The 20,348-nt window shown below is 45.3% G+C and overlaps 1 protein-coding gene across 1 annotated transcript in view; it reads right to left on the bottom strand.

The window, feature by feature from the left end:
- Window positions 1–5,839: 5,839 nt before the first annotated feature.
- The window catches only part of FAM221A (family with sequence similarity 221 member A), a 23,194-nt gene continuing 8,685 nt past the window's right edge, over window positions 5,840–20,348 (bottom strand). Inside the window, exons 4-8 of the mRNA XM_044294814.1 lie at window positions 20,106–20,296; window positions 17,379–17,585; window positions 11,904–11,996; window positions 7,875–7,963; window positions 5,840–6,140 (exon numbers count right to left, since the gene is read on the bottom strand). Coding sequence (XP_044150749.1) covers window positions 6,078–6,140; window positions 7,875–7,963; window positions 11,904–11,996; window positions 17,379–17,585; window positions 20,106–20,296 — 643 coding nt within the window. The 3' untranslated portion in view covers window positions 5,840–6,077. The remainder of the gene's footprint in view (window positions 6,141–7,874; window positions 7,964–11,903; window positions 11,997–17,378; window positions 17,586–20,105; window positions 20,297–20,348) is intronic.

The following is a 20,348-nucleotide window of genomic DNA, read 5'->3' as shown; positions in this document are numbered from 1 at the left end:
AAGTCTAATGGCTAGTAAGGTGACTTTTTTCAGTTGGAATGTTAGGGGAATTAAGGAGGCCAACAAGAGACGGGCAGTACTAGATGGCATGAGGAAGTATCAGCCCCTGATTTGCTGTCTCCAGGAGACCCATTTGTTACCAGAACAAACTAGCATTCTCACACCGAGATGGGCTGGTCACTGCTTCCATGCCACCTATTCTGCCTATGCGAGGGGGGTGAGCATTTTAGTGCATAGGTCTGTTGCATTTTCATGTATCTCCCAGATTTTTGACAGAGAGGGTAGGTACGTGTATATACATGGTTCCCTATACTCAGTGGAGTGCATAATCATCGGAGTCTACATTCCCCCACCGTACTCCTCCCAGGTGATGAAAAAGATTATAGCTTTGATGGCGGAAAGGCCTAATGTGCCTACAATAGTGTTAGGCGATTTTAACAATGTACCCTGCTTGTCGCTAGATAAATTTCATGCTTCTCCACAGGTTGTCAGCAGCGATCTCACTCCCTTCGGCCGACTACTTCGGGAAGCATCCATTTTGGACTTCTGGAGGTTGAGGTACCCTGACACTAAGCAGTTCTCCTGTAGTTCCAGCACGTAAGGGTCCTTGTCCAGAATTGACTTCATTCTGGGCAATGAGGTAATGGGTTATTTGCTAGAGGATATTAGATACTTGCCAAGACGGGTCTCTGATCACTCGCCGATTGTGGCGACCTTTCAGATGTTGCCATCCGTGTCGCGCAGATCTAATTTATGGAAGTTTAACCCATATTGGCTGAATGTCCTGGTTGATATGTCAGATGTCAGAGACGCTTTAAATGAGTTTTTTTTAGCATAATCTCCCGTCAGCTGGTAGAATAGTAGTATGGGATACAATGAAGGCGTTCCTGCGGGGGGGTGCTAGCTGCCAAAATTAATGGTCGAAAAAAGGAGAATAGTGCCCTAACTAGACAGTTGCTTTCGGCGGTAGAGGTGGCAGAGAATAGTTATGTAGATAACCCTACACAACAGTTGGATGACCGCTTACTCCGTAATGCCCGTAATAGACGTTTTTTCCTGAAGCAAACGTACTATGAGGAAGGGGAAAAGGCGGGCAGGTTGTTGGCTCTGATTACTAGAGCGCAACAGACTTCTAATTACTTGGCGGCGCTGCGCGACGCAGATGGTACGGTGCAGGTGACCACAGACAGGATATCCCAGGTATTGGCGGGGTTTTATAGGAACCTCTACTCTTCTAAAATTGTGGCTACGGAAGCCGACATCAAAGATTTCCTCCATCCCCTACGGATGCCCACTTTAGATCAGGACCAGAGAGCACTTCTGGATGGCCCTTTCACTTTGAAAGAGTTGGAAATAGTGCTGGGTGATATGGCTAACAATAAGGCCCCAGGGAGTGATGGCCTGCCTGCAGAAATTTATAAACAATTCGCCCCAATCCTGTTGCCCCAGTTACTGGAAGTGTTTAATGAAGCCCGGCTGCTGGGGAAACTGCCTGATATAATGAATGAGGCAATTATAGTTGTAATACCAAAACCGGGGAAGGATTCGATGGAGGCGGAATCATATAGGCCCATTTCATTGTTGCAGGCAGATGTTAAGCTGCTGGCTAAGATATTGGCTAACAGGCTTAACTCAGTCGTTGCCTCGCTTATTAATAAGGATCAGGCAGGATTCATGCCAAACATGTCGACAGCGGTAAATATCAGGAGAATACACTTAAATGTCCAGGCGGGCCAGGTTCACGCCTTGAATGCGGCGGTCGCGTCTCTTGACGCGGCCAAAGCATTTGACAGCGTGGAATGGCGATACTTGTTCCTGGTATTGGAAAAGATGGGGGTGGAATTGGTCTTTATCGATTGGGTGAAAATGTTGTACACGTGCCCTTCGGCCAGAGTGCAGGTGAACGGATACATATCTGACTCGTTCAAACTGCAGAGGGGTACCAGACAGGGTTGCCCGTTGTCGCCGCTATTGTTCGCGGTGGCAATAGAACCTTTGGCGGAAGCTCTACGTTCATCCACGGGAGTTAAGGGATTTAGATATGGGTCAGTAACAGAAAAAGTTGCGTTATACGCAGATGACCTGCTTATGTTTTTAGATGATTGGGAGACGTCCCTGCCGGCTGCAATGGAGATCATCGATAACTTTGAACAAATCTCGGGCCTGAGAATAAATTGGACTAAGTCAATCCTGTTGCCGCTGGCTGGAGATGTTTCTTTGGATCCTGTCATGACCGGTGGGTTACAGATCGTGTCTAGCTTCAGATATTTGGGGATACAGATCTCCAGAAATAGTGAGGACTTTATAGATCTAAACGTAATGCCATTACTAGAAAAGTTCAGGAAGAAAGTGCAGGCATGGTCTAAGCTGCCGTTATCTATTGTTGGCCGAACAAACCTGATTAAAATGATTCTTATGCCCCAGCTCCTCTATGTGCTGCATAATGCTCCCGTATGGATCCTACTGAAGGTGTTTTACACTGTCAACGCCATTTTTAGAGACCTAATCTGGAAGAAGGGGATCCCCCGTATAAAACTGAGCACCCTGTGCAGACCTAAGACCCAGGGAGGATTGAGTGTCCCTGATCCCTTGGTGTACTATTTGTCATCCCAAATGCAGCACATCAGGGGTTGGGGCGAGGAGGAACAGGTTAATAAGACAGGTAGGTTAGTTAAATACTTGCTTAAAAGGGGATGCCTTCTGTCGGCGCTAGAGGACGGCACTTTCAGGGAAATAGGGAGGAGGTACAAGATGTTGGGCATGATTCATAAGGTGTGGTGGAAGACAAGGAAAATGGCAGGTATTACGGGATATATGAAATTTACTTCCATATAGCCGAATATCATGTATGATGAACTCAACAAAGTCTCCAGCGCTAGGGCATGGAGGAAATTTGGTCTGGACAGACTGTAAGTTATTCGAAGGTACATCCCTTAAAGAATTTACTGCTTTGCAACGGGAGTTTAGCTTTCCTAAAGCTCTTTTATATGTGTATTTGCAAGTAAGACATGCCATACAAGTGCAGGAGCGGCGGGAGAAGCTGTTGCCTGCCCAGAAACATCTGATTGTACACCTCACGGCTACTGGGGGCGGCTCGGGGGGAGTGATATCGCTGCATTATCTGAGCCTAATGGAAGCTTTACATAAAAAGAATCCATTGCACCTGTTTGAAAAATGGAAAAAAGATATACCGGAATTGAAAGATGACCAATGGGAAAAAGTGCTTACTGACTTCCCTGATGTAGCAGTAAGTGAGGCTCATCGGGTCTCACAATTGCTGCTGCTTCATAGAGCATATAGAACCCCGAAAATGCTGCATAAAATAGGGTTTCGTGCCGACGATAAATGTCCTAGATGCGAGGTTGCGTCCGCTGACCTCATACACTTAATGTGGAACTGTCCGCGATTGCGCACATACTGGAAGGATGTGGCTGACCTCATTGAGAAGGTTTATGGGGTCACGGTTGAATGTTCACCTCTATTATGTGTATTGGGATATGCTGGTGGAATTTCGGGGCTAAAGGAGGTTAAGTTGGCAATTCAGCGTATTCTATATCAGGCCAGGAAGCGGATAGCGTCCCGATGGATTGCTTCAGATCCACCGGAGTTGCAGGAGGTAGTTAGTGGAGGCGATTCACACTTTGGTCCAACTTGAGAGTTATGTGTATCAGAAGAGGGGAAATAACAAAAAGTTCAACAAAATTTGGTATGCATGGATTGACCATTTCCATTTGGTTGTTTAGGGGAGGGATGTGAAGGTAGAGTAAGAGGAGACTGTTATAGGTAGCACATACTCTGGATCTAGTCTGGTAAATGAATGGAGCGTGTATGAGCAGGAATGCCTGTAGCATGAGCGTGGGTCGGATCGTATCCTGGACTTTGCTGCACGATGTTTCCAAGATGGACTGTACCTGGACTTCGGAAATGGGGGAGGGGGGGTTGGGAAGGGGTTTCTCTGTGATGTTCTTGATGTTTGTGATGAAAAACATAAAAACATGAAGATTTTGTCTTCAAATAAAAAGATTTGACCCCCAAAAATGTTTTTCTCTCTCAGCAATGTGGGCACATATGAACATGGGACCAACACAGATGCCTTCAGCTGCCAAGTGCACATGCAACAGGTCAACCAGTTTCGTTTCATAGGTACAAATCTGCTGACACACTGGCCAGTAAGCCTAAAAAGTGCCTATTCTTGGTCTGTACAGCTCTTTTCACTGCAGTTACCTTATCTGTCATTCTAATCCTGCCTGTAATGATATCACCTCTGTGTATAGATAAGACAGGATCCTCCATTCACAATAGGTGTGGGAGGAAAGAATAGATGAGCTTTGACAATAAATGACCTCTGCACAGGTCATTGGTATGTCTAGAAAGCTCCCATAGTCAATAGAATCAGCTTCTGTCCAGTGTGTCTATGGGCCATGGGGCTGCCGTAAATCAATTTTCTAAATGCTGTTAAAAACTGCTCAGATGGGATGGCAGTCCCCACAATCATGTTCAGGAATTAGAATACAAAAAATAAATAAAAACTAATTGGGGAAAAAAGGCATTTGTTACTACCTAGATTTAGCTGGCAGATAACCTTTTTAGTGACACGTTCCCTTAAGGGGAACCTGTTACTATGAGAAATGCAAATTAATCTGCAGGCAGCATGTAAGAGCAAGAGGAGATGAACAGACTGATACCCCGATATATATATTAGTGGGAAAAGATTCAGAATAACAAGTTTCATTCATGCTTGTTCTGGGCTTTGACATAAAGGAGGCGCTCCTATCGGTGATTGACAGCTATCTCTGTATACAGTCATAGAGGGAAGGCTGTCTATCACTGATAGGACCGTCTCGTGGACTTAAAGGGCTTCTGTCACCCCACTAAAGTGATTTTTTTTTTTGGGCTAGTGAAATTAGTTATATTGCGATATATGACAATATAATTGTGTTACTTACTTTGATCCAGCAGTTTCTGCAAAAAACGAAGTTTTATAATATGTAAATTCGGTCTCTACCAGCAAGTAGGGCGGCTACTTGCTGGTAGCTGCTGCAGAAATCCGCCCCCTCGTCGTGTTGATTGACAGGGCCAGCCGGGATCTCCTCCTCCGGCCAGCCCTGTCGGCATTTCAAAAATCGCGCGCCTGTGTTGATTCGGTGCAGGCGCTCTGAGATGAGGAGGCTCGTCTCCTCAGCACTCCCTCAGTGCGCCTGCGCCGATGACGTCTTCTATTTCGGTGATGTCATCGGCGCAGGCGCACTGAGGGAGTTCTGAGGAGACGAGCCTCCTCATCTCAGAGCGCCTGCGCCGAATCAACACAGGCGCGCGATTTTTGAAATGCCGACAGGGCTGGCCGGAGGAGGAGATCCCGGCTGGCCCTGTCAATCAACACGACGAGGGGGCGGATTTCTGCAGCAGCTACCAGCAAGTAGCCGCCCTACTTGCTGGTAGAGACCGAATTTACATATTATAAAACTTCGTTTTTTGCAGAAACTGCTGGATCAAAGTAAGTAACACAATTATATTGTCATATATCACAATATAACTAATTTCACTAGCCCAAAAAAAAAATATCACTTTAGTGGGGTGACAGAAGCCCTTTAACAACCCAAAATGAGCACAGATATAAATGGATAAATTACAAGTTTTACTGAATCTCTTGCATAAAACTATATATCTCTCTGCTCAGCTCCTCCTGCTCTATAACATGCTGCTTTCAGGTCAGACACATCTTTAAAGTGACAGGTTCCCTTTAACATCCTCATCCCTACACAATACTAAACAAAAATAAAATGACAATTACATTTTAAAGAGAACCTGTTCTACAAAACAGAGGATCACAATTGACATCTTCAGTTATCACTTATATTGTGTTGATCAGGAACTACAGTAAAAAAAAGTAGTGTACTCATAAATAGATGCAAACCAAATCTACTGATGCAGCTAATAAAATCTGTCAGTCCACCTTAATACCGTCCATATGATATGGTTAGAATAATTACTACAAGTTTTTTGTTTTGTTTTTAACTCAAATTGCTGACATTTTAAAATGGCTAATAAGTCACATGTTGCTGACTGCTCCACCATCCTTAAGGCCGCTGAGTGCCGGGGTGTCTGGAATTCAGTCTTTTCTGTTCTTTTTCTTTCTTTATCTAAAGAACAAAAAAATACTCATATCACAAAACAAGCTTGGACTCAATAAGACCGATCATTTCTGATTAGGCTGGGGAAAATGTAAAACCGCCATTTGTGAGCCTAATCATTACTGTAAGGGCTCGTGTACACAAACATGTGCCAGCCGGTCCGTGCATTGTTTGTGGTCCCCAATGTACAGGCAACATCTGTGCGGTTTCTGCAGATGGATGCAGACCTTTCCAACTTGATAGGGTCAGTGATCCATCTGAACCACAAAACAAATAGAACATGTTCTATTTTTTTTTTGCAGTGCGGAGGCACAGAGAGAAACCTCACGGAAGCACTCCACAGTGGTTCGTGCCTCTGTTCCACACCTTCCGGATAGCAGACCCATTTAAGTGAATGGGTCCGCATCTGTGATACGGTGCACAAATGGTCAAGGCCCCTATATTGTAGACCCGCTGTTTGTGGCCTGCAAAGCCGGCCTGGCTAGCACACATTCATGCGCATGAGCCCTAAAATTGTAATGCTACAAGTGGCTCATCACACCAAGCATAGGCTTTAACTAAGGGCTGCGTGTACTGGTTGGTCTTGTAGAGCTCTATGACAATAGTCAAAGCTGAACTTAAGGCTACCTGCACACGTTTCATGGTTTTTCCATGCAGATTCTCATGCGGAAAAAACGCAGTGTAATACAGTACCAGCAAAGCGTATGAGATTAGACAAAGCTCATGTACTCTTTGCTTTTTCGTTCCGTGTGGAAAACAAAAAAGCACACAGTGCTGCTCTCTGAGAGTGAGTAGTTCAAAAGGACATCCCTGTGTCCGTCCGGGCCTTGAGCCGGACGGAGGACAGGGAGTCTAAAAGGTGGACTGTCCGGCCTAAAACCGGATCTATGGCCACCCTAGGGGCAGGCTGCTGTGAAGGTCACAGTTCGCTATGGAAGTCAGTGTTAAGAGGCAGATTGCTGTAGAGGCCACTGTTAAGGAGACGGGGTGTCGTGGAAATCACTGTTGAGATGGGATACTGTGGAGGTCACTAATAAAGGGGCGGCCGCTGTGAAGGTCAAAGTTAAGGGGGTGGGCCGCTGCGGAGGTCCCATTTTAAGGAGATGGGGCACTGTGGGGAGGGGTGGAGGGCTACGATGGTCACTGTAAGGGGGCGGGGTACTCTAGATGTCACTGTCATAGTGGATACTATCGATATCTTTTAACGATAAACATTAAATGAAATAGATTAAAGGGGTTCTGCACTTTCATTTAACTGATGATCTATCCTCTGGTTAGATCATCAGCTTCTGATCGGCGGGGGTCCTGTTTGAGAAGGCAGCGGCGCTGTTTACCGCGGCCCGGCGGTAAACAGTGAGAAGGCCGCAGCGCTGCTGGAGCACCGCGGCCTTCTCAAACAGCTGATCGGCGGGGGTCCTGGGTGTCGGACCCCCACCGATCAGAAGCTGATGATCTATCCAGATGATAGATCATCAGTTAAATGAAAGTGCAGAACCCCTTTAAATATACCCGTGCGAAGCCGGGTCCTTCTGATAGTTAACCAATAAAAGTGTCACTGTTATAATATTTCTGCCTGTTTTAACACAAAAGTATTTTTCATCAGAGAAATCAACTTCATTATGAGGGTAAGGGCACATGATCCAGCCATGGTCTGGGCATCCCCTGCCATGGGCGGGTATGGCTGACTGCATGCAGACGGACCATTTGGCCTTTCCGGGGCTTTTCAGTACATGAGTTACATACCCTTTCCTGATAGCGCCTTTCAAAAAAAGCCATGTCCTGTTCTTCTTGTGCCTTCAGCTTAGACATTTCTTTACTTCTATCGGGGAGTCCTAAAAAGTAATTTAAAATGTTCTGTACATCGCAATTTAAGAGGTTTAGTCTTAGAATTTAATTGCACTAAGAGCATGCACAACAGATTATGAAAGCAGAGTAAAAAAAAGGGGAGTTTATACCTTGAGTGCGATTAACAATATATTTTTAAAAAAGTAAGTCTGTACAACACGTAGAGACTGTCGTAGAAAAGGAGCCAGTAATGGTCAGGATCATAAATTTGCCACAACATATTTCAATGAATTACTCTGTATTTAAAGTGTACCTTTAATTGTGATATCCTGCCCAACCAGACATTTCTATTCTAATTAAAGGCTGTTATCCCATATCCCATAAAGAATATTGCTTAATCCAGCCCAATATTGAAAACTTTTATTTTATATTAACACTTATTTTTTTTAAATGCTTCTATCCCCAGATATTCCAGGAATAATGTTGGTATAGCGGCACCTAGTTTTTCTGTTGAACAGCCTTTATGGGTCCACATCAATGCTACTTCGGGTATGCGGAGGAATCCCATGTGGTGAGCTAGTGTAATACCCCAGAATGGCATTACCACCTCTTTTGTACCCCCACTATCTTTATTGGTGCATCATGTATCATCTCATATATTTATTTCCATTTCCTGCAATATATGTGTATATATTTCCTTGCTAATTACTATTTACACATAATGTGCCTGGTTCACCAGCAGGTGGCGGCAATCTGTGCAGAGCTATCTTAGATATAATGAAACCCTTCTTGCATTCTATTCCTCTGTCTAGACAGGCTGTGTGAAGTCTAGTCTACCTCTTCCTAGGGGAAGTGTCACGGCCCCTCAGGTGACTGGTGTCATGAGATCAAAGAGACTGGCTGAGCGTGGAGGAATCTAACAGCCTTCTTAATTTATTTTTATTCAGTGTTTATAGGGTTAATGACCACTTCCCTTTTCTCAGCTGTTGCTCAGTGGTCATCACTTCTATGCTTTATAGTCTGACCCCACTCTTCTTAAGCGGTAGATAGATTCATTTTGGTTTGGCTGAGCTGGTGTGAGGTCATCTCTGGTGTTCCTGTTCTTTCATCTCTACAGAAGTTAAGTGTCACGTTTGTTTGTATTCATTATATTCCCTGTTGTATCTGGGCCTGAGACAGAGACTTCCATTCGTCCATCTGGGGAGGAATGGGTTGTCTCTGGTCCTAAACTTATTCCAGGGCCTTATAGGGAAATCAGGGCCTAGGTATCCTGCATATAAATATTGCTACCCTCAAGGTCTATTCATATTGATAGGTAGTCAGGGCCCGGATTAGGGTTGTCTAGGAGGTGACCTGTTTCTTCCCTAGTTTACAGGCCCAGTTACTATTCCCCTTCCCTCCTGTGTTCAGTGTGGAGTCCCCCCCCCCCCCCCCCCCCACACTGATCATGACAGGAAGGCTGTGTGTCGGCCAGCAGAGCACTGCCTGCTCTGCTGAGCCCGCAGGCCAGGCCTGTGAGTTCTACATGGTTGCATGTCCCCTCCTGGGCTTGCATTGCCTATATCCAAGCTAAGTGAGATTGAAGCCAGGAAGAAGTTCTTAGGACTAAAGAAAAAGTAAGAGACAGACTACAGACAGCTAAGTTCCAGCAGAAGAGGGAAAGTTCCTATTTAACTCAGCTAATATAGCAGAGCTGAGAGAGTGCAGATGTAGCAGAGCTTAGATTGTTGCAGATGTGTCTGCCTGCCAAAACTTAAGCCAATACCTGCTGATGACCAAGATAAAGTCTGGAAATTGTTTGGATTACGGTTTATTCAAGTAAAGCTGTGTTCAACATTAATACAAGGTCTGGACTCCATTTATTCTACTTATTCACTACCCAAGTTCAACACCCCTTTTTGCACTGCTTCGGACAGCCACGTCTGGCATCCAAGGATATCCAGGTAGGAGCACCGTAACACGTGCATACAACACCTTGAGGGAGATTGTAGGCCACTCTGGCAATCCTACATCTGGGTACCAACACTACCTTCTACAAAGGGGACTCCATGTCCTCGTTGCTTAACTTTAACTGACGTCACGACTACTTGCTCTATAAGAGGGACATATTTTGTAGAAACTTCCTAAGGGCTGCAGCAGCTGATTATGAAGCTGCAGCAACTTTTCTTTGAAAAAGTGCACTAACAGTAAAGGCTGTATTACACAGGCCGATTGGGCAAGCGATTGTCCCTCCCAGCAATTGCTTGCTAGCTAGTGGAGGAGACCGCTGCTATTACATGCAGCAATCTCCTCCATAGCATGTTGAGGAGCGATCGCTATGCCACCACTCGCCCCCAAAGGCCTCATGCACACGACCGTTGGGCGCCCCCACATCACGGATGCAGTCAATGGGTCAGCAATTCCGGAGATGCGGAATGGACCACCGGAAGAACTACGGAGTGCTTCCGTGGTGTTTATTTTCGTGGTTCCGCACTGCAAAAAAATATGACATCATATTTTTTCGCAGTGCGGACATACCACGGACCCATACAAGTTGAATGGTCCCCAATAACATGGAACGGCCGCACAATGGCCGTGTGCATGAGGCCATACTGTCTCGTGGTTTGCTGACGGCAGATTGGTATTAGCGTGATCCGCCGTCAGCAAGTGCAGATTTTTAAGCATGCTTAAAAAAATCAGAGCTGCCTCATGAACGAGCATTTGCTCATTCATCGGGCAATCGGCGACAGAATTACATTGCAAGATGATCGCTAACGACTGTTCAGGTGAGCAGTCATTAGTGATTATCAGATGAATAATTGGCCACTGTTATACAGCATTTACTCTGTCTCATACTCTTATCAATTACTCAGCATATCCTCTGAAAAGCAGGAAAGATGCTGCAGCTTCAGAAGCAGGCGACTTCCCACACCAAGGGTCTCTCCACATAACCAAAGGAGCAGAATGAGAAAGGCAAGACAGAGCATGTGTGTCCACCACGTCACCCTTAATAACGTGGACAAAGAAAGGTTTTTCTAAAAAAACAGCAGGTGATTAAATAGTTACTATCATTGTTCTGGGAATATTTGAAGATAGAATCATTCTAATAAGTGTAAATACAAAAATGTTTATAATAATGGGCTGAATTTACAGAAACTGTAAAAATATTCCTTATGAGACAGCCGCTTTAGGATGATCAGTGAATAACACTTTCCAGGCATTGCAAATGGAGGTACACTATGACTAAAAGTCCCTTTACACTGCCCGAAGGTGCTGCCGCGAAATGCTCTTTCATCGGGTAATAAATTGTTGGTGCAGTCACCTAAATTATCGTTTGCACTCTCGTGCCAGCGTACGATGAGTCTGTATGGGAATAAGCGATGGCATTAACAGTCGCTCCTCCCCATACTGTGGAGGAGATCGCTGCATATAAATACAGTGGTCACCTTCACTGACAAGCAGGCGACTGTCGGGATGGGACGCTTCCTTCCTGACAATTGTCTGCTCAGTTGGGCAGTGCGAAGGGACCTTTAGGCACTGGCTACTATGAATTACACTACTTTGCATACCCCTACAGCAAGAATATACATTAATAGCTCCCTTTAGGGTGTGGTGACTATTGCAATCATGCATCAAACAGATATGTCTTCTGATTCCACATGTGTATATTTTGGCAATTGGACCTATTTCAGTAGCAATTTAACAGAATCAAGAACGTCTGCAGGTTGGCAATAAGATGGGGCGGATAGCTCTATTCACATGAGTGTTCAGACCCTCCATTTGACTACACAAATAGTTCAGGGCTATCCTTTCTATCTATCTTACAACTGAACGGGTACAGTGCCATGACATCCATTATAAATGGAAGCCAGTGTGCCAGTACCATACATATAGAGCGGTGTACGAAGGGGTTAATATGATCATATTTACATACAACATAATAGAAAGATAGCATGCATACAGAGAGTAACTTCCCTTTAAAAGCATTGTGACTTAAGAATTAATTACCTTCAATGTTAGAAGATGGTGGGCCATATGCTCTTAGAAAAGGGTGAGATCCACCATCATCAGGGGATTCCAGAAAACGCCTACTAGGGGCACCTAAGAATAGAAGTCCAATATGGTTGTTGTATCCATGGAACAGCCAACTATCACAATCCTTATTACAAAGTTAGTGCATAAAACATTTGCATCCATTGTCTGCAGAGATGCCAATAGAATAAAATTATTATATTTTGCATAGTCTACAGAACAGCTCCTTTCACTGATCTGGTATCTGGAGGATTTTACTGGATAAGCATATATTAGCATTAGAGATGAGCGAATTTAGCAAAAATTCTATTCGGACGGTTCACCAAATTTTACCAAAAAATTTTGTTCAATCTGAATTTATTTGTGGCAAATCGTGTTAAAAATAGCTATTTACTGGCTGCAGAGAGAATTTATAGTGGTGTAGAACACTGTGCCTTGCAGTAACATGCATAGGGAGTCTGCTGTGGTAGTGAAATAATACTGTGAGTCCGTATGACATGCAGATGACAGACATCGCTCTTAGAATCACTGCACACTTCAGTTATTTGGGCAGTCACGTGGCCAAAACTTACCAAATAACTCAAGTGTGAACTCAGCCTTACAGGTCAATGTTAGCGTCAAGAAGAAGCGCACTCCTTTTACACCGTCCTCAGCTGATTCCACATAGATGTCTACAGAACCTGTTCTATTAAACGCTTATACAAGCAGAGCCCCCCCGACAGAGTGGAGAGGGTGTCAGCAGTAGTTTTGTGTTGACGTCACTGATTATTTTGCCCTTCTTCTGATCCGTCAGAACAATAACCCCCAAAAATGGATCCTGTCTGTGGTGCATCCGCCTTTACTCGGTCAGTATTTGGTCAGTAATCTACCAGTATTGCTAAAAAAAATAAAAAAAAGGAGTAGATCCAAAACAGAGATGACGCGTGAATGGAATATTTGCATGTCTTCTGTGTTTTGTACCCACTCCTGCTTTTGGCTACCAAATCATGAGTCAATTCTGATGCAAATTAGGGACCATGTCATGCAGGCCTTACAGCTGTTACATAGACAGGATCTTTTGTGCATCTCATTTTTCCCTCCTGCAGCAGCATCAGGAGGAGGCTACAGGGTGGCACAATGACAGTGTGGAGGTGGCAGCAGCATGAGGAGACCACAGAGTGGCACAATGACAGAGTGTGGAGGTGGCAGCATCAGGAGGAGGCCACAGGGTGGCACAATGACAGAGTGTGGAGGTGGTAGCAACATCATCAGGAGGCCACAGAGCGGCACAATGACACTGTGGAGGTGGCGGTGGCAGCTTCAGGAGGAGGCCACAGGGTGGCACAATGACAGTGTGAAGGTGGTAGTAGCAACATCAGAAGGCCACAGAGTGGCAAGGTGACATAGTGTTGAAGTAGCAGCAGCATCAGGAGACCACACAGTGGCAAGGTGACATAGTGTGGAGGTGGCAGCAGCATTAGGAGGCCACAGAGTGGCAAGATGACATAGTGTGGAGGTGGCAGCAGCATCAGGAGACCACAGAGTGACCCGGTGACAGAGTGGGGAGGTGGGTGGCAATACAAGCACCAGCTGAAGATAGTGGGGGAAAGAAGGAGTACTTGGCATCAGATGTATGACATCAGGTGGGTGGCAGTATCAGAATAGTAGCTAGGGCAGGTAGCCAGAAGAAACTAGTCTCTTTTGTCAAAGTGCTGGTGTCGCACCATGGATGATCTAGTTTGAATCATCAGGCATTGGTGGGTGGAAATCCTGGCTGATCCATGCCTGATTTATCTTGACAACGGTCATCTCTCCACATTTTGGGTGGACAGGCGAGTTCTTCTTGGGGTAACTATGGCCCCCCAGCACTAAACACCCGCTCTGATGCCACACTACTGGCCGGGCAGAACAGCTTTTCCAGGGCAAACTCTGTCAGTTGCAGCCACAAATCCAGTTTGGCTGCCCAGTAGTCCAGTGGATCTTTAATGTGGGGTGGCAGGGTGCTGTCTAAGTATGCCACCACCTGCTGGTTCAGGACCTACTCCAGGTCTAGCTGCTGCTGGTGAGTAGTTTCTTCACTAGGTGGGCGAAGAAAGCTGCTCATCAGCGACTCTAGACTCAAGTTGCTGCTGATGGAGCTGGAACTGCTCCTACCCCCTCACCCTGCCACAGCAGCCATGGCAGAGGAAATTGAGCACAAAGGGCCCCCCGGTCAGACCTGCAAGAGGATGGACGATGGCCAAGATAGGCAGCGGCCAACTGACTACATAGGATGTGTCTATAATAGTTCAGTTTGTCCTGCCTCTCAGATGGTGTAAAAAAGGACCCCATTTTGGACTGGTAGCAAGGCTGTTATTTTCTCACTTCACCACACAACGGCAAATACTTTTTCTGTGGCACTAATACACGCAAAAAAGTTCTTTAGAACATATAACTGCACCGCTGAACGGCAAATATATATATTTTTGCCACTAATTCATGCCAAAAAGGGCTGTAATTTTCTCACTGCACCGCACAACGGCAAATACTTTTTTTTGTGCTACTAATACATGCCAAAATGGCTTTAGAACATATAACTGCACCGCTGAACAGCAAGCAATATATTTTTTTGCCACTAATACACGCCAAAAAGGGCTGTAATTTTCTCACTTCACCACACAACGGCTAATAAGCCCTTTTTTACCACTAATACAAACCAAAAATGCCTTAGAACATATAACTGCACCGCACAAGGGCAAATAGGAGGTAGAAATATTTCCTTGTAATAAACCCTGTTAATGGCTGTATCAAACAGCACCTTCACCCCAATAACAAGAACAGTTTTCTGGAATTACAAAGCAGTATAATGGCAATTTGAATCCGCAGTCAGTGCAGCAAGGTGTAATAGGATTGTGCCTATTACCCAGGCTGCAACCTCCCCTACTGAACCCTGTTCTGCTTCAATACTGTGGAATGATTCCTCCCTATCCTTCACCTGAATTTCTATACAGCAAAATAAAAATTTAACGTCCTAACGTCTCTCCCTGCACTATGTACACTGGGAAAATGGCTGAATCCAAGATGGCTGAGGCTATTTATAGGGCTGTGACATCATAGGGCTGGCTGCTGATTGGCTGCATGCCTGGCATTGTGGGTAATCCCTCGTTCCCAGAGTTCCTTACTCCATGTCCTAACACGTGCAGCAGCCATTTTAGGAAAAAATTTGATTCGTTACCACGAAACATTAGGAAATTTGGATTCCGAATTGAATTTTTCCTGAAAATTGGATCGAATTCCACTTTGTCAACTTCAATTCGCTCATCTTTAATTTGCATGTATAACATTCAATGTCGTTGGTAAAACAAGCAATTGCTGTAAATGTCTGTAAAGGAGTAACAGACATAAAGATAACAAATTAAACTACATTAAAGGGGTTGTGCAAGAACGGGAGGTTTTGCCGGACTTGTAAAGGGAAGATTACTTCCCTGCTTTTCAGCGCCGGCTCCCAGCTCCTTCTCCTCCAGGCCCACGATCCTCCGCTGGGGTCTATCGCTGAAAATATCCGGTTTGACATCGCCTGCATCCAGTCACTGGCTATTCACCTTCATTAGCAGTCAGATGAACACTTGTTCAGCCGAAAGCTATCTCGCCCGATTGGCGGTGGCTTATCTCCCAGGAGAACAAATTAGATGAAAAATTCTATTTGCTCACTCCTTCTCTTCCCCAACATCCAGGGGCAGATTGGCCATAGACTTTACAGTGAAATTTCCTGGTGGACCGATGCCCAGGTGGTCGCCCAAGCCTTCATCTCTGCTGCTGGCTGGGTACATAATAAGCTATCAGTGGTAATTAACTCTGTTGGAATCAGAAAGTCATGTACCCGGCCAGTGACATTCCCTCCTGAATTCAACTATCTCACCTTCTAAGCCCCTGCTCCATAATCAGAGACAACTGGAAGAGGAGGAGAGAAAATGGCATCCATTGATGGTCAACTCAGAGGGAAAGCTTTTGGGGCAATATATTGTGCTTATGTGGTATTTTGCGCTATGTTATTGCTGACCCCCCTTTTGGGGCAATATATTGTGTGCATGTGGTATGTAGTATTTTGCGCTATGGCATTGCTTCCCCCTTTTGGGGCAATATATTGTGTGCATTTGGTATGTGTTATTTTGCGCTATGGTATTGCCCTGCCTTCTTTTAAATTAGACCCTCCTACAATATGGGGCCACTTTTAGGTATTTTTTTCCAGGGCCACTTTAGTTTCCCAATCCGCCCCTGCCGTGTATAGGGGCTTCTAGAAGAGTATTTTAAATGTTCTTGAAAAACGATATAACCTACGTTAGGGGTTTTCTCTATAGTAGATCTTTGGCTTTGTGGCGTTTAAAAAGCCAGCTCTATACAATCACGCACCTGTGTAGAGCAACCTCTATGCGCACGGGAGTGACTTGTTGAATTTGACTTTCTCCACTTACAGCTTACGCATCAGACGTTAATCAAGTAGCCTTTTAATACGGAGATTGTATTACAAGATGTTGCAGGGACTACACTCTCCGCCAAGGAGAGCTACAGAATACAAACGCTTTTATTTAAAAGGTATGTCCCGATGACGTAAAATAAATTAGAAAATTGCCTTAAAGGGGTTGTCCAGGTTCAGAGCTGAACCTGGACATCCCTCCATTTTCACCCCGGCAGCCCCCCTGACATGAGCATCGGAGCAGTTCATGCTCCGATGCTCTCCTTTGCCCTGCGCTAAATCGCGCAGGGCAAAGGCATTTTTCTGAGTTCCGGTGACATACCGGGCTCTCTATGGGGCTGACAGGCAGCCCGGTGACGTCACCGGCACTGATGGGCGGGATTTGGCTCTGCCCTAGCCAGTAAAACGGCTAGGGCAGAGCTAAAGCCCGCCCCTCAGAGCCGGTGACGTCACCGAACACACTGCTGGGCGGAAGTTACCGCCTGGCAGTGTGTTATTGAAAACACAAGAGCCTGTGCCCTGCGCAATCTAGCGCAGGGCACGGGAGCGCATCGGAGCATGAGATGCTCCGATGCCAGGCTCAGGAGGGCTGCCGGGGTGAAAATAAGGGTAAGTCCGGGTTCAGCTCTGAACCCGGACAACCCCTTTAAAAGGTAAATCCTTACTTATTAGCTAAATTGCTACATTTACAAATTAGAACAATTAAACTAATAGGGGAGAGCAAATACAAGGAAAATTAATGACGTGCCTGTGTTCTGTCAATGTACAGAGGATGAGGCTGTCATGATGCGCTAAAGGCTAATAGGCATATTAGGGAATTGCTGTAAATGTAATTTTCGGAACGATATCAAAAGTTTTAACAAAGGTCAACTGTTGTTTTAGCACAAAAATACATTTAGTGCATCAATGGCAATTGTAAAATGAATGTACAACCGGAGTATACTGAATAATATAAGAATATGCAGAACATGTCTACCACAGTGCTTATTCACAAAATGGCCACATACACGGCTACATACCTATACCACTTTCATCAAGTCTCATATAGCCTTCAGCAAGAGAGCTGAATCCAGTCAATCCCCCCATAGCAGCATATGGAACATCTTGTCCAACAGGTTTTCCCAGAGCTTGTCTTTCTTCCTTTGTCTCTACGACGGTATCGTGTGTATATGCTGGCTGAGAACATCCACAAGTGAACGAACTATGGAACCCTGCGCAGTTCGAGCCTGCGTGAAGAGATGCAAAGATCAAACAGGAAAATGAGATATCAAATATCAAAGAGAGAGTGCAAACCTATAGACATGTGCACTCCTCCCCTTCATCTAGTGGTGACAGGTTAGGGTAGGGTCAAAATTCATGACAAATTTCTATGAGACATCATTGTTATTGCCATGGAAACATGAAATCAGGGGCGGATTGGCCATAGACCTTACAGGGAAATTTCTAGGTGGGCCGATGCCCAGGGGCCCACCCAAGCCCTTCTCTCTGCCACTGGCCGGGTACATAATGAGCACTCAGTGGTAATTAACGCTGTGAGAATCAGAAAGTCATGTACCCCACCAGCTACCGCACATGCCCTCCTGAATTCAACTGCTGTGGCCCACATCTTACCTTCTAGGCCCCTGCTCCAGAGAAAACTGGAGGAGGACAGAAAATGGCATCTATTGATGGGCACAACAGAAGGACAGCTTTTGGGGCAATATATTGTGCTACTCTGTGGTATATGGTTCTGGGGGGACCGTATTTTGTGCTATTGCTGACCAGCGCCATTTGTGTTGCCCCGCCTTCTGTCAATTTGGACTCCCCTACAACATGGGACCACTTTCTTTTTTTTTTCCAGGGCCACTTTAAGCTCCAAGTCCGCCCCTGCATGGAATCCATAACATGACAAATAACACACGGACCACTACTGGATAAGGAGACGAAACATGCTAAACCTCAGTATGTATTCACTTAATGGGGCAGTAAAAGCCCAGACAAAGGTTCACAATATGAATGTGAAGACACTCTAGGTATGTCAACACCCACAGTCAAGACCTCTTTGAAGGACCTCGGGAAGGAAGCTTTCTTTCCTGACAATCTCCTGCTCATCAATGGATGGAGGAGATCGCTGCATTTACATGCAGTAATCTCCTCAATAGTATAAGGGGTGAGTGATCCAAATACAGAATCATTGGTTGCCGGCAGCAGAGGCTGTTAAGGTGGCAGGATCTGCTGCCGGCAAACAATTTTTTGTCCGCACACACAATCATATTAGGGTACTTTCACACTAGCGTTTTTCTTTTCCGGTATTGAGTTCCATCTTAGAGGCTCAATACCGGGAAAAAGAACTGATCAGTTTTATCCTAATGCATTCTGAATGGAGAGCATTCCGTTCAGGATGCATCAGTTCAGTCCCTCTTACGTTTTTTGACCAGAGAAAATACCGCAGCATCTCTCCGGCCAAAAATCCTGAACACTTGCCAGAATTCCGGATCTGGCATTAATTTCCTTTGAACTGTATTAGTACCGGATTCAGCATTAAAATTGCCGCATTGACGGATCTATTCTTCCAGTCCGCGCATGCACAGACCTTTAAATCTGTGAAAAAAATAAATACTGGATCCGTTTTTCCGGATGACACCGGAGAGACGCATCCGGTATTTCAATGCATTTGTCAGACAGATCCGCATCCGGATTCGTCTGACAAATGCATCTGTTTGCGTCCGGATTGCCGGATCTGCCGCAATTATAGATAAAGATAAAATAACCTATGTGGGCGTGAGAACTCCTCTTGCAGTCGTTTACATCTCTTTTATTTGTCATCTTTTTATAACCGTGCTGCAACAGGTATCCCTGCAGATTCCCAGCGACTAGAGATGAGCAATTGCATGTGCCGCTAAACTTCTGGGAAGAGAGGCTTTAAAAGTGGCTCCTTCGCTATCAGAAGCAGAGCCTCTGTGCTTGACAGTCAGGCGGACGAGATAGGGAAAGAAGTTTGGCCGGCACACGCTGGGTTGCACGCCGCACGGGATAGGATAATTACCACGTGTAATAGAAAGAAATCCCAGCAGACGAGACGAGATAGGGCCAGGCGAGATGCCCTGTCAATCAAGCTTCTTCAAAAGCGGGGACAGCCACTCACAGCTGAAGAACTTTGGATGAATCGATTCGCACTATCCAAAAGTGTGGACTATGCCAAACCAGTATCCATGGGGTACAACCATCAATATTAAGGAATTGCTTGGTTTTGCCCCATCAGGCATAGAATTGGATGTTACAGGCAAGATCTGGGAAACCTGCCATTGAAGGCTGCACTCTACCTTTACTTTGGGAGAACAAGAGGTGACCAGCTGCATCCAAGGGATCATTCTGACCCTACCCTTGAAATTTTCAAAAGAGGATGGCAATTATCGTATGAACGCTTGTTCCTGATAACTACCCCATGTAAACACTCTTTTGGCAGACGATCTGTCATGCAGCACGCTGCCCTGTGTGAACAGGGATGTGCTGTTGACAGACAGTGGTACTGTATGGAGATGAATGATTGTCAGAACGATTGTTTATCCCCCATACACCAGGTATCATGGCTACATGTAAATGCCGCTATCGGGCAGGCAATGCATTTTCTCCTTCCTGCTCGCCTGTGTATTAGGGCTGTTAGTGATGAGATTGTGAAAAAGAGAGAAACCAAAAATGTGAAAGCAGTGAGGTAGAACTAAGAAATACATGTGACAACCATAGAGAAGGAAGAGGATCGCGCTTACATTTGGTGCAGTTGAAGGATCCTGTAACACTGTGGTCGTCAGCAAGGTGCTTACATCGGCAACGGACTGGTTGGGAGCCATTCCGAGGAACGAAGTGATAGGATTTGCATGGGCATTTGCTGACTTTACATGGCAACAGAATAGGACGATCCTTTGGAAGCTCCTTGAAGTCTGTCTTATGCTGTTTGTACCTAAGCAGAGAACATAAAGTTACATTTTACTTCTATATTAACACAACATTGG

Source organism: Bufo gargarizans, chromosome 5, assembly GCF_014858855.1.
Source record: "Bufo gargarizans isolate SCDJY-AF-19 chromosome 5, ASM1485885v1, whole genome shotgun sequence".
In the NCBI taxonomy this organism is placed as follows: domain Eukaryota; kingdom Metazoa; phylum Chordata; class Amphibia; order Anura; family Bufonidae; genus Bufo; species Bufo gargarizans.
The sequence above is the reverse complement of the archived record's forward strand: the minus strand, read 5'-3'. Positions and strand labels throughout refer to the sequence as shown.